This window comes from Rhinolophus sinicus, linkage group LG05 (genome assembly GCF_036562045.2).
Source record: "Rhinolophus sinicus isolate RSC01 linkage group LG05, ASM3656204v1, whole genome shotgun sequence".
NCBI classification, from domain to species: domain Eukaryota; kingdom Metazoa; phylum Chordata; class Mammalia; order Chiroptera; family Rhinolophidae; genus Rhinolophus; species Rhinolophus sinicus.
In genome coordinates this window covers 79554781-79571392 of record NC_133755.1, presented here as the reverse complement: position 1 = coordinate 79571392, position 16612 = coordinate 79554781, and the positions used below count along the sequence as shown (strand labels likewise).

The 16612-nt window shown below is 54.6% G+C and overlaps 2 protein-coding genes across 3 annotated transcripts; one reads left to right on the top strand and one right to left on the bottom strand.

The window, feature by feature from the left end:
* Window positions 1-24: 24 nt before the first annotated feature.
* SKIC2 (SKI2 subunit of superkiller complex) lies at window positions 25-10600 on the bottom strand. Its single transcript, XM_019715520.2, has 28 exons — window positions 10450-10600; window positions 10270-10373; window positions 9563-9672; window positions 9347-9464; window positions 9142-9256; window positions 8960-9034; window positions 8622-8675; window positions 8334-8524; window positions 8040-8168; window positions 7689-7834; window positions 7159-7305; window positions 6946-7030; window positions 6730-6836; window positions 6302-6448; window positions 6134-6230; window positions 5739-5951; window positions 5550-5660; window positions 3567-3797; window positions 2857-2994; window positions 2562-2699; window positions 2315-2419; window positions 1828-1975; window positions 1605-1731; window positions 1258-1468; window positions 1000-1110; window positions 701-919; window positions 372-512; window positions 25-277 (listed from the first exon to the last, which is right to left on the bottom strand). The coding sequence occupies exons 1-28, from the start codon at window positions 10469-10471 to the stop codon at window positions 77-79; spliced, it is 3741 nt and encodes a 1246-aa protein (XP_019571079.2). The 5' UTR covers window positions 10472-10600; the 3' UTR covers window positions 25-76.
* A 39-nt stretch (window positions 10601-10639) lies between these two features.
* Window positions 10640-16512, top strand: NELFE (negative elongation factor complex member E). Of its 2 annotated transcripts, XR_002136155.2 has the most exons (12): window positions 10640-10770; window positions 11208-11290; window positions 12658-12727; window positions 12828-12973; window positions 13477-13551; window positions 13659-13696; window positions 13887-14188; window positions 14302-14446; window positions 14608-14662; window positions 14915-15017; window positions 16112-16263; window positions 16342-16512. XR_002136155.2 is itself a non-coding variant. In XM_019715526.2 (11 exons), the coding sequence occupies exons 2-11, from the start codon at window positions 11216-11218 to the stop codon at window positions 16437-16439; spliced, it is 1107 nt and encodes a 368-aa protein (XP_019571085.1). In that variant the 5' UTR covers window positions 10640-10770; window positions 11208-11215; the 3' UTR covers window positions 16440-16512. The 2 variants fall into 2 exon arrangements, 1 of the variants encoding a protein (XP_019571085.1); XM_019715526.2 differs by lacking the exon at window positions 16112-16263.
* The last annotated feature ends 100 nt before the right edge of the window (window positions 16513-16612 follow it).

The window sequence follows — 16612 nt, the reverse complement described above, 5'->3', positions numbered from 1 at the left end:
ACTGAGTCAAACCCGCCCAGCATCTCAAGTACTCACAGGTGGCTTGCTGTTTTATTACATTTTTACATGGGGTCATTCACTGAGTGTAGAGACTAGCTGCAAAGACAATGTCCCTCCGTAGCAGGGTAGCTGCTGTCTCCATCTTGGCACCTAGCACAGGCTCGCCCACCAGGCGGGCTGCCCCCCGCAGCGAGCGACACATCTCTGCCAGGCGCTGGATGCAGCGGACCACCAGGCCCTCGGGGGTCCCCGAGAGCCCTGCCAACTCAGAGAAGGGCTGTGGGGGAAGCAGGATGGGAATTGAATTTGATAAGCCTAGGCAGCCTCTCCCCAACCAGCCATCTGCAAAACCCCAAGCCCCAGTTACTCACCATGCCCCGGGCCCACTCGTACACAACCTCAACCAGCCCAAAATTCAGCTCCCCTACAAATTCCTCCACGGTCTGATTCAGGCCACAAGCCTCCTGGACCTCACCAATCCGCTTGGCCACAGCCCGGACACGTTCCAGTCCCTGCAGATGAGGAAGGAGAGGTTAAGACCATTTTCCTGCTCTAGGATGGGGGTGGCTCAGATCAAGGAAGAAGCCATTCCAGCTCTTAGGGCACTTACAAGGCTGGAGAGGTCACTTGGGGAAACCTGAGGGTAGGGATTGGGAATGCTGTAGCCAAGGGAGCGAGAGAAGGGTGGGGGTACCCATACCTGTTTGAGGGTGCTTGGGAGCTGCTCCCCAGGGTCCCCGGAGCTCTGGCACACCAGGCCAGAGAGCAGGGCCGCGATCTCCTCTGGCTGCAGGGCACTCAGAGCGTTGTCGAACAGGAGCTCAGTGAGGAGCAGCTCATGGCTGCTCATGGCACAAGCCACCCGCCCTGCCAGCTTCACCGTGCCCGCCTCGTCCACGTAACCCAGGGTTCGGAGCACCTGGAAGAAAGATGGCAGATGTTGGGAGCCTGATGTCCGCTCCCTCACCAGCCCCGTCCCCCGCACCCCCTCACTCCCACCTCTATGCGCTGGTGGTACTCAGGGAGCAGCAGCAGCGACTGATCCGACAGCAGGAAGCGCAGACGCTCCATCTCCTTCTGAATCTGCATTTGCTCCCGCAGCTTCAGGTACTGCAGGAGCCACGGGCAGCGCGTTAGCCTTCCCCTCACCCTCAGCAAGGGGGCCTGAGGACCAGGGCTGAGAGGGGGGTGGGCAGCCTACAGGGGTCCGGAGAAGAAAAGCCCCCTGCCAGCGTGGGATGGCATCCAGGGCCCTACCTGGGCAGGGAAACGGGGGCTGTGCACGCACTGAGCCCCCCGGATCAGCTCCTCCAGCTTCCGGGCCCGAAGCCCCCCCTCAACCACCGACACATCCTTGAGTTTCAAATCGTTGACAGGGTCAAGGGTAGGGGGTCCTGCTGGGTAGGCCTGAGCTAGACGCAACAGTTCCTGGACAACAGTGGTCACGGCAGCAATGGGGGGATCCTTTCTGAGGAAGGAGCAGGTCTTGAGACTTCTCTTCCATAGGAGCCCCCCTCAGGCTGAGCGAGCTTCCCTGACCACACCTCCCTACTCCCCATTATGTGGTCCCTCCCCAGGAAAAGGGCCTCCCCAGCAACTCTGACTTGAATTTTGGTTGCTGCTTCTTGCTGAAGTCCTCCAAGATCTTCTCCGCATTCACCCGGAGCACTTTGGTGGTGATGGCGGCCACATCTCCTGGCTGGAGCTTGGCCACAGTGTGGTCACAGGGCCCTGTGAAAAGGGGAGAGCAGGGTCAGACCTCACCGTGAACCCAGGCAGGAGTCCCACTGCACTGCCATCAGGAACCCGGATGTCTGCCCCACTCACCTTCAGGCAGGAACAGCTTGAATCCCACGAGGTCATCCGGGTAGGGCACATCTGGGGAGGCTGACCCCCTCTCCTGTGGGTCCTCACACGTGTGTTTATCACACAAGACCAGGGTTGTGAATACTCTGCTAGTGGAGTTCGAGGAGACCTAGGGGAGGTGGGGAGGCCAAGCCAGGAAGGTGTGAGGAGTGGACAGCAAAGGCGGGACCAGGTCCCCACCCTCCAGCAGGGATCATGGAGCAGCTAGGCAGAGCCCCCAGTATAGACTGGCAACCAAGTCACGCAATCAGAGCAGACTGTGGGGCGGGGGTGGGGGGCATGGAGACACAAAAGACAAGGTAGGCATGAAGTGGTGGTGACGGGAAGGAAAGGAGGGCAAGAGGGGACATGGGCCCTGATGAGTGTAAGCTGCCCCCACCAAGTCGGGGAGATGAGAGGACTCGCTCCTCCCTCCCCACTCTGGGGCCCAAACTGCCTTTGCTGTCACCTGCAGGATCACGCCAAGGGCGTTGTGATGCTCCTGATTCTGCACAACCACCACCCTCCCAGTGGAGAGAGATTTCAGCCCATTCACAGACTCCATGACGCGTCGCTAAAGAGTGGAGATATGCACAAAGGGGATAAGGGACGAAGTGTCACAGGGACACTGGGACTAGGTTCAAGAGCACCCAGAGTGTCCCATTCTCCTCCTTCCCTCCTCCATCACACCCCCCAACACTCACCCACCCACTCACCTGGATCAGGCCCCGGCTCTCTGTCAGTTCCTCCCCCCACCTGTAATACTCGGGCAGGTCAACCAGCTGGTCAGTCATGTCGGGCTCCTTCAAGGCCTCCAGCCTCTTGGTCAGTTCAGCCAGAGCCTGTTCGTGGGCCTGGGCACAAGTAGGAGTAGGTGCCAAACAAGAGTCTCCAGGCTCAGCCTGCCACGCCCCCCACCTCACTCCACTGGCCTCTGGATGCCCACTTCCTCCCGGCCTGGCTTTCCTTGTCCAGCATCCTGCCTGGGATACTGGTCCCCCAGCCCCTCACCCTGCTGTCTTTGCGGGACGGAAACTCAGAGAAGCTCCTCTTCATCATGTCCTCCACCCTGAGGGCATCCACCCGCAGTAGGTTCAGGATCATGGTGTATGTGAGGCGGAACTGAGACTGCAGCTGGGACGGCTTCCCCTGGGCCGGGCGACACAAGCCAGTGACATCGGGGTGGGGCATGCTGCTCCCCAGCCAGCCCTCTACCCCCAGCACAGCTAGTCCCAGCTCCACAACCATAGGACCCTACACAAACGGCGTGCTCGCCTCCTCTGCAAAATAAGGGAGGGAAATTAAGTAATACCGTGTTTCCACGGAAATAAGACCGAGCCGAACAATCAGCTCTAATGCATCTTTTCGAGCACAAATTAATATAAGACCTGGGCTTTATAATATTATGTAAGACCGGGTCTTACAGTAAAATAAGACCGGGTCTTACATTAATTTTTGCTCCAAAAGACGCATTAGAGCTGATTGTTCGGCTCGGTCTTATTTCCGGGGAAACACAGTAGACTCTCAACGGTCCTATCTAGCTCCGTATTCACAGTGGAGAAGACTGGAGATGAGATCCAGTCTCATCCTTGGGTCTGCTCATTCCTACCTTGGCTTCTCCCAGGCAAAAGAAAAAAAATCAGAAAGAAAGGAGAGGGGAAGAGGGTTGGGAGAAAGGGTACAGCAGGTCCCCAGAGCTGGGCTCATGCCACCTAGCTCACCGTCATCATACGGTGCAGGTCCACCATCTCGGGCACGCGGCCCTTGCAGAGCAGGATGACAGTGCCTGTGGGGTCCAGGCCCCTCCGGCCCGCCCGGCCTGCCATCTGCACGTACTCCCCAGGGAGCAGGTCCCGGAAGGTAGAGCCATCGTGCTTCCGCATGGAGTCAAACACTACAGTTCGGGCTGGCATATTTACACCCATGGCGAAGGTCTCTGTGGCAAACAAGACCTGGGACGGGGGAGAGAGGATCAGCAAGGGACTACACACAGGTGCCCAGCCCTGGCTGGGAGCACCTTATTCTGCAGCCAAGGCTAAATAAGCACCTGGCACCGTCCCAAATGCTTAACTCACAGGATCCCATTAACTCTCTGGGCAAATCTATAGAGTAGGAACTATGCTTTCCCTCATTTTATTTATTTAGCTGCCTATTTCTTTCCTTGTCCCCCCATATCCCACTCCCATCCCCCCTGTCAGTCATCCCATGTTTTTAATGGGTACCTTTTTGTGTGAATGTGTTCTGGCACATAATGTCTTCCTTTGTGTGCGTGTAATTTACAATTCACATTAAAAGGCAGTGATATTATCTCCTTCCATTTTTCTCACTTCTTTTCCTCCACATAGTGCTTTCAACATCCATCCATGTTAACATGGTTATACCTAGTCCCTTGCTTCCAACTGCAGCAGGGCACTCTGTGGGTGCATGCCCCCCCAGTTACCTGCCTTCTCGCCCAGTGAAGGACACCTCGGTACCACCTGCCACAAGACGACAGCCAACAAAGGAAGAGCAGACATGTTCCCTCATGGACCAAGTGAGAACTTCTTAGTGGTTTATACTCGGGAATGGAATTGGGGGTCAGAGAGTATGTTATTTTTGTCTAAAGAGTGCCAGGGTGGGGGTGGCTGGATGGCTCAGTTGGTTAGAGTGCGAGCTCTTTTAACAAGGTTGCCAGTTCGTTTCCCACACGGACCAGTGAGATGCAACGGCTTGAGCTTGGAGCTGAGCCGCTGGTGGGCAACCGGCTGGCTCAGTGTTTAAGAGCGTGGTGCTCATAACACCAAGGTCACTGGTTCGAGTCCCATGTGGACCAGTGAGCTGCGCCCTCCACAACTAGATTGAAAACAATGACTTGACATAGAGCTGACGGGTCCTGGAAAAACACTCTGTTCCCATACTGTTCTCCAATAGTCCCCAATTAAAAAAAAAAAAGAGTGCCAGGGTGCTCTCCAGACTGGCCAAACCTGTACAAGGGTTCCTCTCATCCTACACAGACTTCGCTTCATTCGCTTTGCAGATACTATGTTTTCATCAACATTTAGGCAAGACCCTCCACCAGCAAACAGATTACGACTTGCTGAAGCCTCAGATGATGGTTAGCACTTTTTAGCAATACAGTATTTTTTAACTAAAGTGTGTACATTGTGGGGTGGCCAGTTAGCTCAGTTGGTTAGAGTGTGGTGCTAATAACACCAAGGTTGCCAGTTCGATCCCCACATGGGCCACTGTGAGCTGTGCCCTCCTTAAATTTAAAAAAAAAAAAAAAAGTGTGTACATGGTTTTTAGACATAACGCTATTACCCACTTAATAGACTATGGTATAGTGTGAATATAACTTTTATATACACTGGGAAACCAAAAACTCATGTGACTCACTTTATTGTGATACTCGCTTTACTGCGGTGGCCTGGCCCCAAACCTGCAGTACCTCTGAGGTCTGCCTGTAGTCTCCTTCATCTTTGGCAACACTTGGCATCAGCCGGTTTCCTAAGTTTTACCAGTCTAATAAAGTCCTATCTCATGAGTTTTCAATTTGCATTTTTCTGACGACGACTTACATGCTTGCTAGCTTTTTGGGTTTCTCTTCTGAAGACTGCCTGTTCACATCTGGGGCATCCCCATTTTAAGATGGGAAACCGGGAGTTCGGGGAGCTTAGGCAATGTGCCCGAGGCCCCACGGTGGTGCGTGTGGGCCGCGTGCGTACCTTGACTAGGCCGCGGCTGAACAGCATCTCCACGATCTCCTTGAGGATGGGTAGCACGCCGCTGTGGTGTACGCCCAGGCCTCGGTGCAGGAGCTCCGATATGTGCAGCACCTGTGGGGGACCGAGGCCGTGACTGGGGGGGTCGTGCAGCACCCCGTCCCCACCCGTCTCCAAGCCCCCCCTCCATGCCTGGGGCAGCTGGCGGTCAGAGCCGCGGAGGCGAGCGAGGCAACGCTGCAGGAAGAGGTGAATCTCACTCTTCTCTGAACTTGTGGTGAGATCAAGGGAGGTGAGACCTGAGGCCTGCTCATCACAGCGGCCCCGGGAGAAGGTGAACACCACCACGGGCAGCTGTGCACGGCTGCGGAGGGAGGCCAGCAGTGACAGGTACACACCGCGGTCCTGGGGAGGGGGTCACAAAGTGGCAGAGGTTGAGTCGGAGACAGTGGGGCCCAAAGTGGGGGCAGGTAAAGAACTCCCAAGTCGGGCAGTACTCAAAGTTCAAGTCCAAACCCCCGGAGGACCAGGGAAGAAAGACCAGGAAGGAAGAGGTAGTGACAGGTACAAAGCCTACTGGTTTGCACCTGTGCAGGCCCCCCCTGATGCGTGGGCTGCTTGGCCCCAAAGGTCTGTACATGCTTGCTCGTCCTCTCCTTCTTGGCCTCCACAGCTGCATAGTACCTGGGGATGCAGAGGGCGGCGTCACAGTCACACCCAGCCAGGCCAGCCCTGACTCCCCATCTCCGGCTTACCCCTTTGTGTAGAAGGTGCCTCGGGAGTCCAGCAGCAGGAAGAGCTCACCCTGCGTCTTGGGGCTGTTCCCCGTGAAGAGATAATGCTCTAGGGGGACGGGGCGAGCGACAGTGCTGATCACATAGATCTGACGGCGCTTCAGTCGTCTGATGGGCGGGAGACAGCAGGGGCGGGGGATGTGGGAAGGAGCAGCCCACACCCCACCACCTTCCCCCCCCGGGGCCTCACCCAGCCTTTTCTGGAAGCCGGATTGGAAGGCTGTCCCCGTCATCATATCTCTAAACATGCAAAGTAGTCTGGGCCCAAGTGGGCCGTGTTCCCCAGCCCCACCCTTTTCTCCCACCCCCAAGGCTGTGGCAGTCTTGGCCCCCCAACCAGGGACTACTACAGCCGCCTTCACCCAAGCACCCCAGGACACACGCCTCACCCAATCCAGTCAGCAAATTCAAGGGCGTTGGGAACAGTGGCACTCAGAAGGATGATGGAGACGTGGTCAGGGAGCATGATGAGCACCTCCTCCCACACGACCCCACGCTGGGCGCAGGGAGGGAAAACGAGTCACTGGCAGCTCAGGGGGAATAGGAAGCTGCTGAACCAGCCCCACAGGAAAGGACCAGGCCCACAGGAGCCCCGCGGCCCTTACCTCAGCGTCATTGATGTAGTGAACCTCATCAAAGATGACCCACTCCAGGTCCCGGATGACATCCGAGCCACTGTACAGCATGGAGCTGGGGAGAAGAGACCGAAGGCTGACTCCCCAGTAGCTCCCGTCTCCACTCTTAACTCAGCCACTCTCTCCAGAGCAGCCTCCGCTTCCTGGCCCCAAATCCACCTGTGTTGAATGCCCATCTCTCACCGAAGGATCTCTGTCGTCATGATGAGGCAGGAGGCCTCTGGGTGCAGCTGTATGTCCCCGGTGAGCAGCCCCACATCCCCAAATGTGTTTCGGAAGTCTCGGAACTTCTGGTTACTCAGAGCCTTGATGGGCGAAGTGTAGATGGTGCTGGAAAGAGGGCGTGAGGTTAGCCAGTCTCTCCACACAGACACGTGGTCAGCAGCTCCTCTCCACCCTGAGCCCTCCCAGCAGCATATTGCAGGCTCAGTGGCCCCCTTTCTTCACCCAAACTGCCATCACTCTCCTTCATGACTTGACCCCAGAAAACTTTTGACTCTCAACCTCTTCCTAAACTAAATGCACGTAGATCATCCTTCTAACCTCTCTCCCGGCACCTTTTCATTTCTCTCTGGGCCCCCGTCTCAGTTTCTCCCCCAAACCTCCCATCTAAAAGATGAAGAAAAGATGTGGGGAAGAGATGAGATTTAGAAAGGAGGCAGGGGAAACAGGGATGGCTGGTGAAGGGAGAAGGTAGGGTAGGGGACCCGTACCGTGTCATGTGTTTCTGGGCGAGGGCAATGGCGTATTCAGCCACAACTGTCTTCCCCGCAGACGTGTGAGCTGCCACAAAGACTGAGTCGTGCCGTTCCAAGTGCAGGATGGCCTGTTTCTGGAACACATCAGGCTCAAATGCCCACTGTGGGACAGAGAAATAGGTGGAGAATGAAGAATGGAGAGGGGCCTTCCTGCCTCTGGCTCATGGGGCATGCAGGACAGTAGGGAGAAGGCCAGAGGGAGGCAAGGCTGGGCCTGAGGTCCAAGACTGGCCGGGAAGGCTTCTAGCCTGTGGTGGGAGAGGCTGGGAGGAGGTGGGGGAGCATGTGAGGACTGGGCCACACTACCTGGAAGGCTGGCTGGGGGATGAGGCGATAGAAATCACCAACAGGGGAGGTGACATCCACAGGAACAGCCCACTGCTCCTGAGGTAGGGGTTTGGGGAGCTCAGTGGGGAATATAGCTGTGGACGCTTCCTGAAAAAGTCGGAGGTAGGAATGATGAAGTTATAGCCAGAAAACTTTCCATTACCGCTCCTCCCAAAAGATGCTCCAATCTTCCCCTTAGACCCAACCAAGCCAGTCCACCCTCCCAGTGGCAAGGCCTCTTCTTTCCTGCCTCGACCACCCAGAAGCACCAACCTTCAACACTAGGTCCTCCAAGCTGCTTGTTCGGGCCAAGGGAGCACTGCATGGAGAGGCTGGAGCAGTGTCCCCTCTGGTACCTCCCAGCTGTCCCACTGCCTCCCTCTCATCCTCATTGCCCCCACCCAAATCCAGGGGTTCCAGCAGACGGCTGAGGCTGAGCAAACCAGGAGCCGGAGCTGAGTGATCTGAGGAGAAAGGCAAAAAAAGGGGACCTGGTCAGGTCCATCTCTGTCCTATAGGATAAGGGCACCACTTCTCCCATGCCCCCACCTCAAAACTCACCCTTGGGTGCAAAGTCCACGCCTTTCTTGAAGCCAGGTGGAATAGTAAGAAGCTCTGGAGGACCGGGACAGAGAGAGAATGGGGGCCACTGCACACCGTTACACAAATTGTACATTACATAAACCCAAAGGATACCATTCACAGCATAGACGTTGTAACTGGGGACATTTGTTGTAATCATTTTCCAATAAATAACAATGAAGGTTGTTATGGAAAGGGTGCCTTTTTCTAATTTGCTCAAAGGCATGAAGCAGCCCAGTGAAAGCCCTGGGCCCCTCATCCGCAGGGCCCAGACTTGAAGCCCTGCCTCCCAAGGGTCCATCCTGGTACCACCTCACCTTTCTCAAAGTCTATCTCCTCCTCAGCTTCTTCCCGAGTGCTCAGATCTGTTATGGTGGGCTCGTCCATTCCACCTGGGGACAGGTTGGACAAATACAGATTCATGGGGGGGGTGATACGGGAACCCTTCCTTGGAGACCGAGGGCTCCCTCCCCAACCATCTCATTTCCACAAGAGTCACCTGGCCAGAAAGGGTACTGTGTTGGATTCCCCCACAGGGACTGGGAAATGGGGGCTGGTGGCCGGCGAAGAGACAAGGAGGTCGCGGCCGTCAAGTCTGTATTCTCCAGCAGGACCTGAGTCAAGAGATCAGAGCCCCGGTGAGGTGAGCTTGCCTCTGACCCGCCTTTTCCCAACTCTGCTTCTCATGGCCCCTGACCACTTACCTCCTTGTAGCCCAGTATCTGGCCTGTGGTTGGGTGTCTCTGGGCTTGTAGGTCGGAGGGAACTGGGGCCCCCAGTACAGCCAGGAGAGACCAAGGATCCATCTTCCTCTGCCATTTTCTGGAGAGAAGGAAGTAATTTTCAGGTCTTCTTTCTCCTCTGTCTCAGCTTCTTTCAGAGACCCATCTCACTAGTCCAGTCCCCTGCAGACCCCTCACCGGGCTGCGTGATCCACACTGTGAAGAGGCAGCCAGGCTGGAGATGACAGAAACAACTGCTCTGCTTCTTGCTGCAGATCTGCGGCACAGGGCGGGAGCCCGTGGGGAAGCTGGAACAAGGACAAGATGAGAGAAAGCGATGGGACTTGTGTTGAGATCAGAAACAGTAGATGTCTCACACAGACTAGGACAATTAAGGTGAAGCAAGATTTTCCAAAGGTTGTCATTGTTTACAGGACAAACAGCCTGTTGCTGAATTACCTGAGGCGCTGGTTAATAATATACAGATTTTGTATTTCAGAATCTGGGGCTGGACCTAGGAATATATATTTTTAAAAAGCTCCCCCACTAATCATGAGGCATACTGAAATTCGAGAATCACTAGCTTTAGGAAAAGAGATCCCAGACCTAAAGATAAAGTCTTTATCTTCAAAGGCTAGCATCTCAGCCACCAAGTGCTTGGACACAGAAAGGGACTGCAACCTTTGAAAGAGCAGTTCTCAGAGCTAAGGTACCCCAGCGCTCCCGGCTGATCCTCACATGGGCTCTGACCCATAGCAGGCCCACTAGGCTGGAGTCTGTCCTGCACCAGTCCAGGCCCGGATGACAGGTATCCAGGGAGAGAAGAGCTGGTCATACTAGATCCTACTGTAAGGAAGAGGTTTTAAGCTCAATGCGGGTCAAGGTTACGGTCAAAAGTCACTCACGGTGCTCTCTGGAGCTCCAGGCACATTCAGCAGCTCCCAGCGCCCAGTGCATCCCAGCTCCACAGCCCGAAGAGGCAGGTCCAGGGGGTCTAGGGGAGGTAGTACTACAGGAGAAAGGTCAGAGGTCAGAGGTCAAGGCCAATCTCTGTCTATTTCTTCGTTCCACCCCCTCCCCCTCACCGAGTCGCTCCGTCTCCAGCATCTAGGAGCCACGGCAGGGGCCAGGCAGCCCAAAAGCGCAGTGAGGGGCTGTGGGATAAGCTCCGCCCCGAAACGGGCGGAAGTGTAGGCGACTTCCGGTACACACCCCGCTGGGGGTGTGCACGAGTGCTAGCGAGGGGCTGCCCTGAATTGGTGGAAGGTCGGGCGGAAGTGACTGCACCTCGGGCCGCCTTGGTTACCGCGTTCTCCGCCCCTCGATACGTCATCGCTGTGAGCCGGCGATCCGCTGCCCGCGCGGGCGCTGCCCGAGAGCGCGGGTCCCGGTTGCCGCCCCCTCAGGTAAGGCTTTCTCCTTGTCACCCTTCGCCCCTTTCTTCCGAGCTCTTGCTCTCTTTTTCCCCGTTTCGTTGCTCTGAGAGCGCTGCGCGGGTTCCAGTGCCTCCTCTGCGGTTCTGAACCCCCGGTTGCCCTACGAACAACTCCAGTGGGGATGGGGGGGGTCTTGTGCCATCGTCTTGGCGACAGAAGGGGTATTTCTCCTCGGGCCACGGGGGGCCCCAAGGCGCTGGTGTCTGTGATTCCTAGAGAGTGTCCTCTCTGGGTTGCTGGTTGACCCCGACGAGGGGGCTTGGACGGCATCCTGGCTTAAGCAGGGGGTAGGGAGAGCCAACACACAGGAGTAGGCAGGCCTGAAGGGGGGTCGGGGGAGTGGACGGCGTGTGAACCCCGGGCGGTGACAGTGGAGAAAGATGCCTTGGGCCCTGCCCCTGAACCAGGAGCCACCATGTTGGTGATACCCCCCGGACTGAGCGAGGAGGAGGAGGCTCTGCAGAAGAAATTCAACAAACTGAAGAAAAAGGTGAGGGAGTGTGTGTGGGCAGCGCCCAACCTTTCACAGACTCTACCCTCTGAGACCACCTGGGGTGAGTGTGAGGGGATGGAGGGTTCTTCTGGCTCACACCGGGACACTGGCACCTCTCAGTGTAGCTTCAGAGGGGGGCTTTTCCCAAGTCTGTGTACCTTCTTTCGTCTCTATTCCCTCTGCCATGGAGTTGCCTTCCTTTCCTATGGCTTCTAGTACCACCTAAAAGCTGGTGATTCCACGTTTGGTGTTTTTCCAGTTCCATCTGGTGTCTTACTGATAACCTTCAGATATCCAAAATTAAAGCTATTATCTTCCTGTTTATACTAATCTAGTTCCTTCTCTTGCTCTTCCAAATAAGGAGTGATCACATTCAGTTCTCCCAGGTGTTTAGAATCAAAATCTCATCTCTGACTTCGCTGTTTGTATAGCCAAACATTTGCCAAGTCTTCTGAATTCTTCCTTGGAAGTAACTTCTATTTATTTTTTCCTGTATTATGTATTCCATAGATCAGGTCTTTGCTGACACTCATCTAGACCGTTGTAATGGTCTCTCAACAAGTTTTTAGTGTTTGTTTATTTTTAACAGACATCTTCACTCCTGTTAAAACAATCCATTAAAAACATAAGACTTTGCCCCTTTTTCTCAAAACCCTTAAGTGGTTTCACATTGTCTGTAGAACAAAACCGTAAGTTGGCAACCCTTTTTAGTAAAATAGAACTATTCGCTAGTCCCAAAATATGCGTCCCCAAAGCTTCTTATCTCTGTATTTTTGCCATTGTTTTCTTTGTCTAAAATGCCTTTTTTCCTCAGTTTCTATTATGCAGATGCTATCTAGGGTCCAGTTTAATAACCATTTGGCATCAGAAAATCTTACTCTCAGCTGCAAGCAGTCTGCACCTCTTATAATCATTCTTGATAATTCAATCTAGCCACTTTGTTTCTCAGATTGTAAACTTGGGAAGGAAGTGTGTCTCCTCCTCTCCTCCCCATACAAAGTAATGAATGGCAAGTTCTTATTAAACATACAGGGCATGGATGGATGAACTGCAAAAAGCATGTAGGCGTTTATTTACTTGCAGCTTATAACCTGGGGCTCTGGTCCATCATTAAATTTCTTGTTTTCTACTTCAAAAATGTGATACTCTGGATACCATGGTTCGGATAGCTTAAGTATCAGTGGCGCTGTGCGTGAACCGGGCCCATGTGTAAGAGGCAGGGCTGCCTCAGTGAACTACTCCAGGGGCACCATTTGCACTGTTTTCTCTGAGAAAGGTGTCCCCTGCAGTGACGCACCCAGGGGCCTTAGGAGAGGTCCCGGTCAGAGACTGGCCCTCACCAACTCCTCTCTTCTCATTCCCAGAAAAAGGCATTGCTGGCTCTGAAGAAGCAAAGCAGCAGCAGCACAGCCAGCCAGGGCGGTGTCAAACGCTGTGAGTGACAGGGGCAGCGGGGATAGGCTGCGAGTAGGGAGCATGGGGCTGACCTCTCGCAGCCTGGCTGACATCATGCCTCTTTCCCTCACCACTGCAGCACTGTCAGAACAGCCTGTGGTGGACACAGCCACGGCAACAGAGCAGGCAAAGCAGCTGGTGAAGTCAGGAGCCATCAGTGCCATCAAGGCCGAGACCAAGAACTCGGGCTTCAAACGCTCTCGAACCCTAGAGGGGAAGTTAAAGGTAAGCACAAGCGGAAAGGTAGTTCAGGGGACCCCTGACTTCAGAAGGCATCCCTCCAAGTGGAATGGAGGTGGTTTAGGGAAAAAGTGATACCTGTCAATCAGGGGCAAAATGCTCTACCATTCTGAGCTTCAGGTTGCTTATCTGAAAAATGAAGAAAATGGGTGACTCCCAAATTCTCCGTTTTACACATTCTACGGCTCTAATGTGCGTGTGCGAGCTCTTAGATTGTGTTCTAAGGAGCTGAACAGGCTGAAATGTCATCAGGTTCAAGAAGTGTTTTGGTAAACTAGATACTTGAAGGATTTATTAGGGTCACTTATTCAAAAATTCCACATAGTCAAATAAGAGAAGTACAAAGGAATTAAAAAACAAAAAACAACAAAAAAGAAACGATTGAGCAGAGGAAGCTGAGGAGAGGGTGAGGGAAAAGGAGCGCCCTCTGACCCGTGGTCAGGCAGTCTCCTGCCCCACACTGAGATAGGTCTCCACCACCTTCCCAGGACCCTGCGAAGGGGCCAGTCCCCACTTTCCAGCCATTCCAGAGAAGCATATCTGCTGATGATGAGCTGCAAGAGGTAACGGCCCAGTTCTCTGTCCCTGAGGGCCTGGGATTGAGGAAGATGAGCAACCTACATGCCAGCAACCAGGAATCATCTTAACTGAAACTTGGTCTCTTTTTCAGTCGTCCAGACGTCCTCAAAGGAAATCTCTGTATGAGAGGTTAGCAGGTTGGAGATAGGACTGGGTCCCACTAGGTGGTTGGTGTGGGGGGTGATTGCCTGGATCCTGGGGCAGTCAGGGCTGGAGTGGCAGGAGCTGGGGCTGCAGAGGGACGGGGTGGTCAGTCTCCTCAGGGTCTGGGAAGACTAGTAAAGGCCCCCTTTGATCCGCGCTGCCTGCCTCCCCCTAGCTTTGTGTCTTCCAGTGATCGGCTTCGGGAACTCGGGCCAGATGGGAATGAAGCAGAGGGCCAAGGGGCTGCTGATGGCCCCCCTCGAAGCTTTGACTGGGGCTATGAAGAACGTGGTGACACCCGCTCCTCAGTCTCCCCTCCCCGAAGCCGCAGCCGGGACCGCAGTCATGAGCGGAACCGGGACAGAGACCGAGATCGGGAACGGGATCGAGACAGAGATCGGGATCGAGACAGAGATCGGGAACGGGACAGAGATCAAGACCGGGACCGGGAGCGAGACCGGGAGGGCCCTTTCCGCAGTGAGTGAGATTGGCTGGTGTGGAGAGTGACCGCAGATAGGATTTAGATGGCTCCTACGAACGTGAACTCTTAGAGTGGAGGGTGAGACAGACTACATCTTGTGATCCCGTAGGGTCAGACTCGTTCCCTGAACGCCGGGCCCCTCGGAAGGGGAACACTCTCTATGTGTATGGAGAAGACATGACGCCCACCCTCCTCCGTGGGGCCTTCTCTCCCTTTGGAAATATCATTGACCTCTCCATGGACCCACCCAGAAAGTAAGGATGACACTGGGGCAAGGTGATAAGTCCTGGGAAGACATCGGGTGTGAGACCTGGGGGAGGAAGCCAAATGTCTCCAACCTCCTATAAGCACTGGGTTTGGTTAGGTCCGGAAGCGCTCAGAAGCCCTCTACTGACCCTCTTTTCTCTCATCCCAGCTGTGCCTTCGTCACCTATGAGAAGATGGAGTCAGCAGATCAGGCCGTTGCTGAGGTTGGGACTTCCCGTATCTCTTCTTCCAATCCCTCCTGCCATCCTCATGTTTTCTCTTTAAAATACTGGGAGCTGGGAGGAAATCATTTCCTCTTGACAGAGAAAGTCTCTCCCTATTCACACAGGAAACCTTACATTCTCAGATCCCTGTTCAGTCTACTCCTGGGATGGCAGCTCATGGAAATCCTCCTTCGGTTTGTCTGTAATATTCCCCCCCACCCACCCTCTGCACCCTCCCCTCTTCTGCCTCAGCTCAACGGGACCCAGGTGGAGTCCGTGCAGCTGAAAGTCAGCATTGCCCGCAAGCAGCCCATGCTGGACGCCGCCACCGGCAAGTCTGTCTGGGGCTCCCTTGGTAAGCCCAGGGCTCTCCCTCCCTCGTCCTGTCCTCGACCACTCACCCCTTGTCTTTATCCCCCTGCCTGTCCCCGGGTTCCCTACAAATGTTACAGGTCTAGATTTATGTGGAGGCTGTGGGAACAGGAAGGAGAACGGTCAGGCTATCTGTCAGTGGGAAGTAGGAGGCAAAGGAGAGAAAAGGATTGAAAAGAACTTCCAGTAACTGGAACAGGGAAGGAAGTGGAAGCATATCAGGTTTGTGAGGAAAATGTGCACCTCATGTGACCTTGTTCATTTGGGGAGGAAGTGCAGCTGGTTTTATAAAAGCAGCATTTGGAAAGGGATCTGGAACCCAGGTGTGACGTGAGCCATGAAGACACAGGTCAGTCATCTGGGTCCCAGGGCGGCTGCAAACTGGTGGTGTCGTCAAGGGAGGCTGAATTGAGAAAAAACAGCCCAGGACTGGGCTTGGGGAGTATTCAGGGACTACGATGGGAAGCAAGGCTGCGTTCCTCGTGCCCCAGATGTCAGCCCTCCTGACATGTTGGGGAGCAAAGGAGACAGCAGGAGGGGTCAGAGGGGCAGCACCGGCGGTCTGCGCCCCTGAAGCTAAAGGCCACCAGCTTTCAAAAGCAGGGTGTGATAGGCAGTGTCGGGGTACAGGATCCTAGAGAGGGAGCTGGAGTGACGGGATTCACTACAGCCCCAGACTGGCAGGGATGGAATCCTTGGCGATGGGGTGAAGAGAGACAACGGTATGAGGAGAAGAAGGGAAGGGAAAGGAAAGCCTGAGGCTCCAGGGGGAGTCTCAGTGCCAGGGGCTCCCGGCATGAGTTCTCCTTATAGGGCAGGCAGCGTTTCTCAGTGTGAATATCCATTTTACTTGAACTACATTTTCCTGGCAAAGGAGTGGGCAGAGCAAGGAGTTCAGAGCAAGAATGGCCTTCCAGATAAAAGGCAGGCATCAGAAAAGATCAGTTCGTCAACAAAGGGCTACAGAGATCTAATTTTACATTTTTCGTGTACTAACTAAAAGTAGCAAGTTAGCACCATTCACATGTCTGGGCAATAACATTTGGGGTTTTTCTAAGAACAAAACATTCATTGCAGTATCCGCATGTGCCAAGGTAACAGCAGACCGCTCCTTGCTGCAGTGATGGAGTGGCAGCCACTGGCCTGAGGGGGCTAAATGGAGACAGGCCACCCTGGCCACCAGGGGGCAGCATGGAAACAGCTTCCAAGAGCCAGCGGCTGGGAGTGAGGTAGTTAGACTGCAGGCCTGGGGTCTTCTTACCAGCGCTCTCCTGCAGGCCCTGACTAACCCTCTCCTCCCTCCGTAGCTGTCCAGAACAGCCCTAAGGGTTGCCACCGGGACAAGAGGACCCAGATTGTCTACAGTGACGACGTCTACAAGGAAAACCTTGTGGATGGCTTCTAGGAAGTAGAGCTGGATTCTGTGTGCCTCATCTGCCCCAACGCTGGTCTCAGTAAAACACTGAGGTGGAAGCTCACACATCTCCCTCAGCCTCTGGTTTTTCAGCACTTGGGGTTGGGGTTGAGCCCTAAAAATGGCTGTTAGATTTGACCTCGTTTGTAACCACATGGCTAGTG

What these genes read in the sequence shown, in the direction of transcription:
- SKIC2 (XM_019715520.2), bottom strand. Translation starts at nt 10,471, where the DNA reads ATGCTGGAGACGGAGCGACTCG. An exon ending in CGTGGACTTTGCACCCAAGG is followed by an intron (nt 8,525 to 8,621) that starts GTGAGTTTTGAG and finishes CTTTCTCCTCAG; the next exon opens with ATCACTCAGCTCCGGCTCCT. An exon ending in CGTCCCGCAAAGACAGCAGG is followed by an intron (nt 2,700 to 2,856) that starts GTGAGGGGCTGG and finishes ACTTGTGCCCAG; the next exon opens with GCCCACGAACAGGCTCTGGC.
- NELFE (XM_019715526.2), top strand. Translation starts at nt 11,216, where the DNA reads ATGTTGGTGATACCCCCCGGACTGAGCGAGGAGGAGGAGGCTCTGCAG. An exon ending in TCCATGGACCCACCCAGAAA is followed by an intron (nt 14,447 to 14,607) that starts GTAAGGATGACA and finishes CTCTCATCCCAG; the next exon opens with CTGTGCCTTCGTCACCTATG. An exon ending in GTCTGTCTGGGGCTCCCTTG is followed by an intron (nt 15,018 to 16,341) that starts GTAAGCCCAGGG and finishes CTCCCTCCGTAG; the next exon opens with CTGTCCAGAACAGCCCTAAG.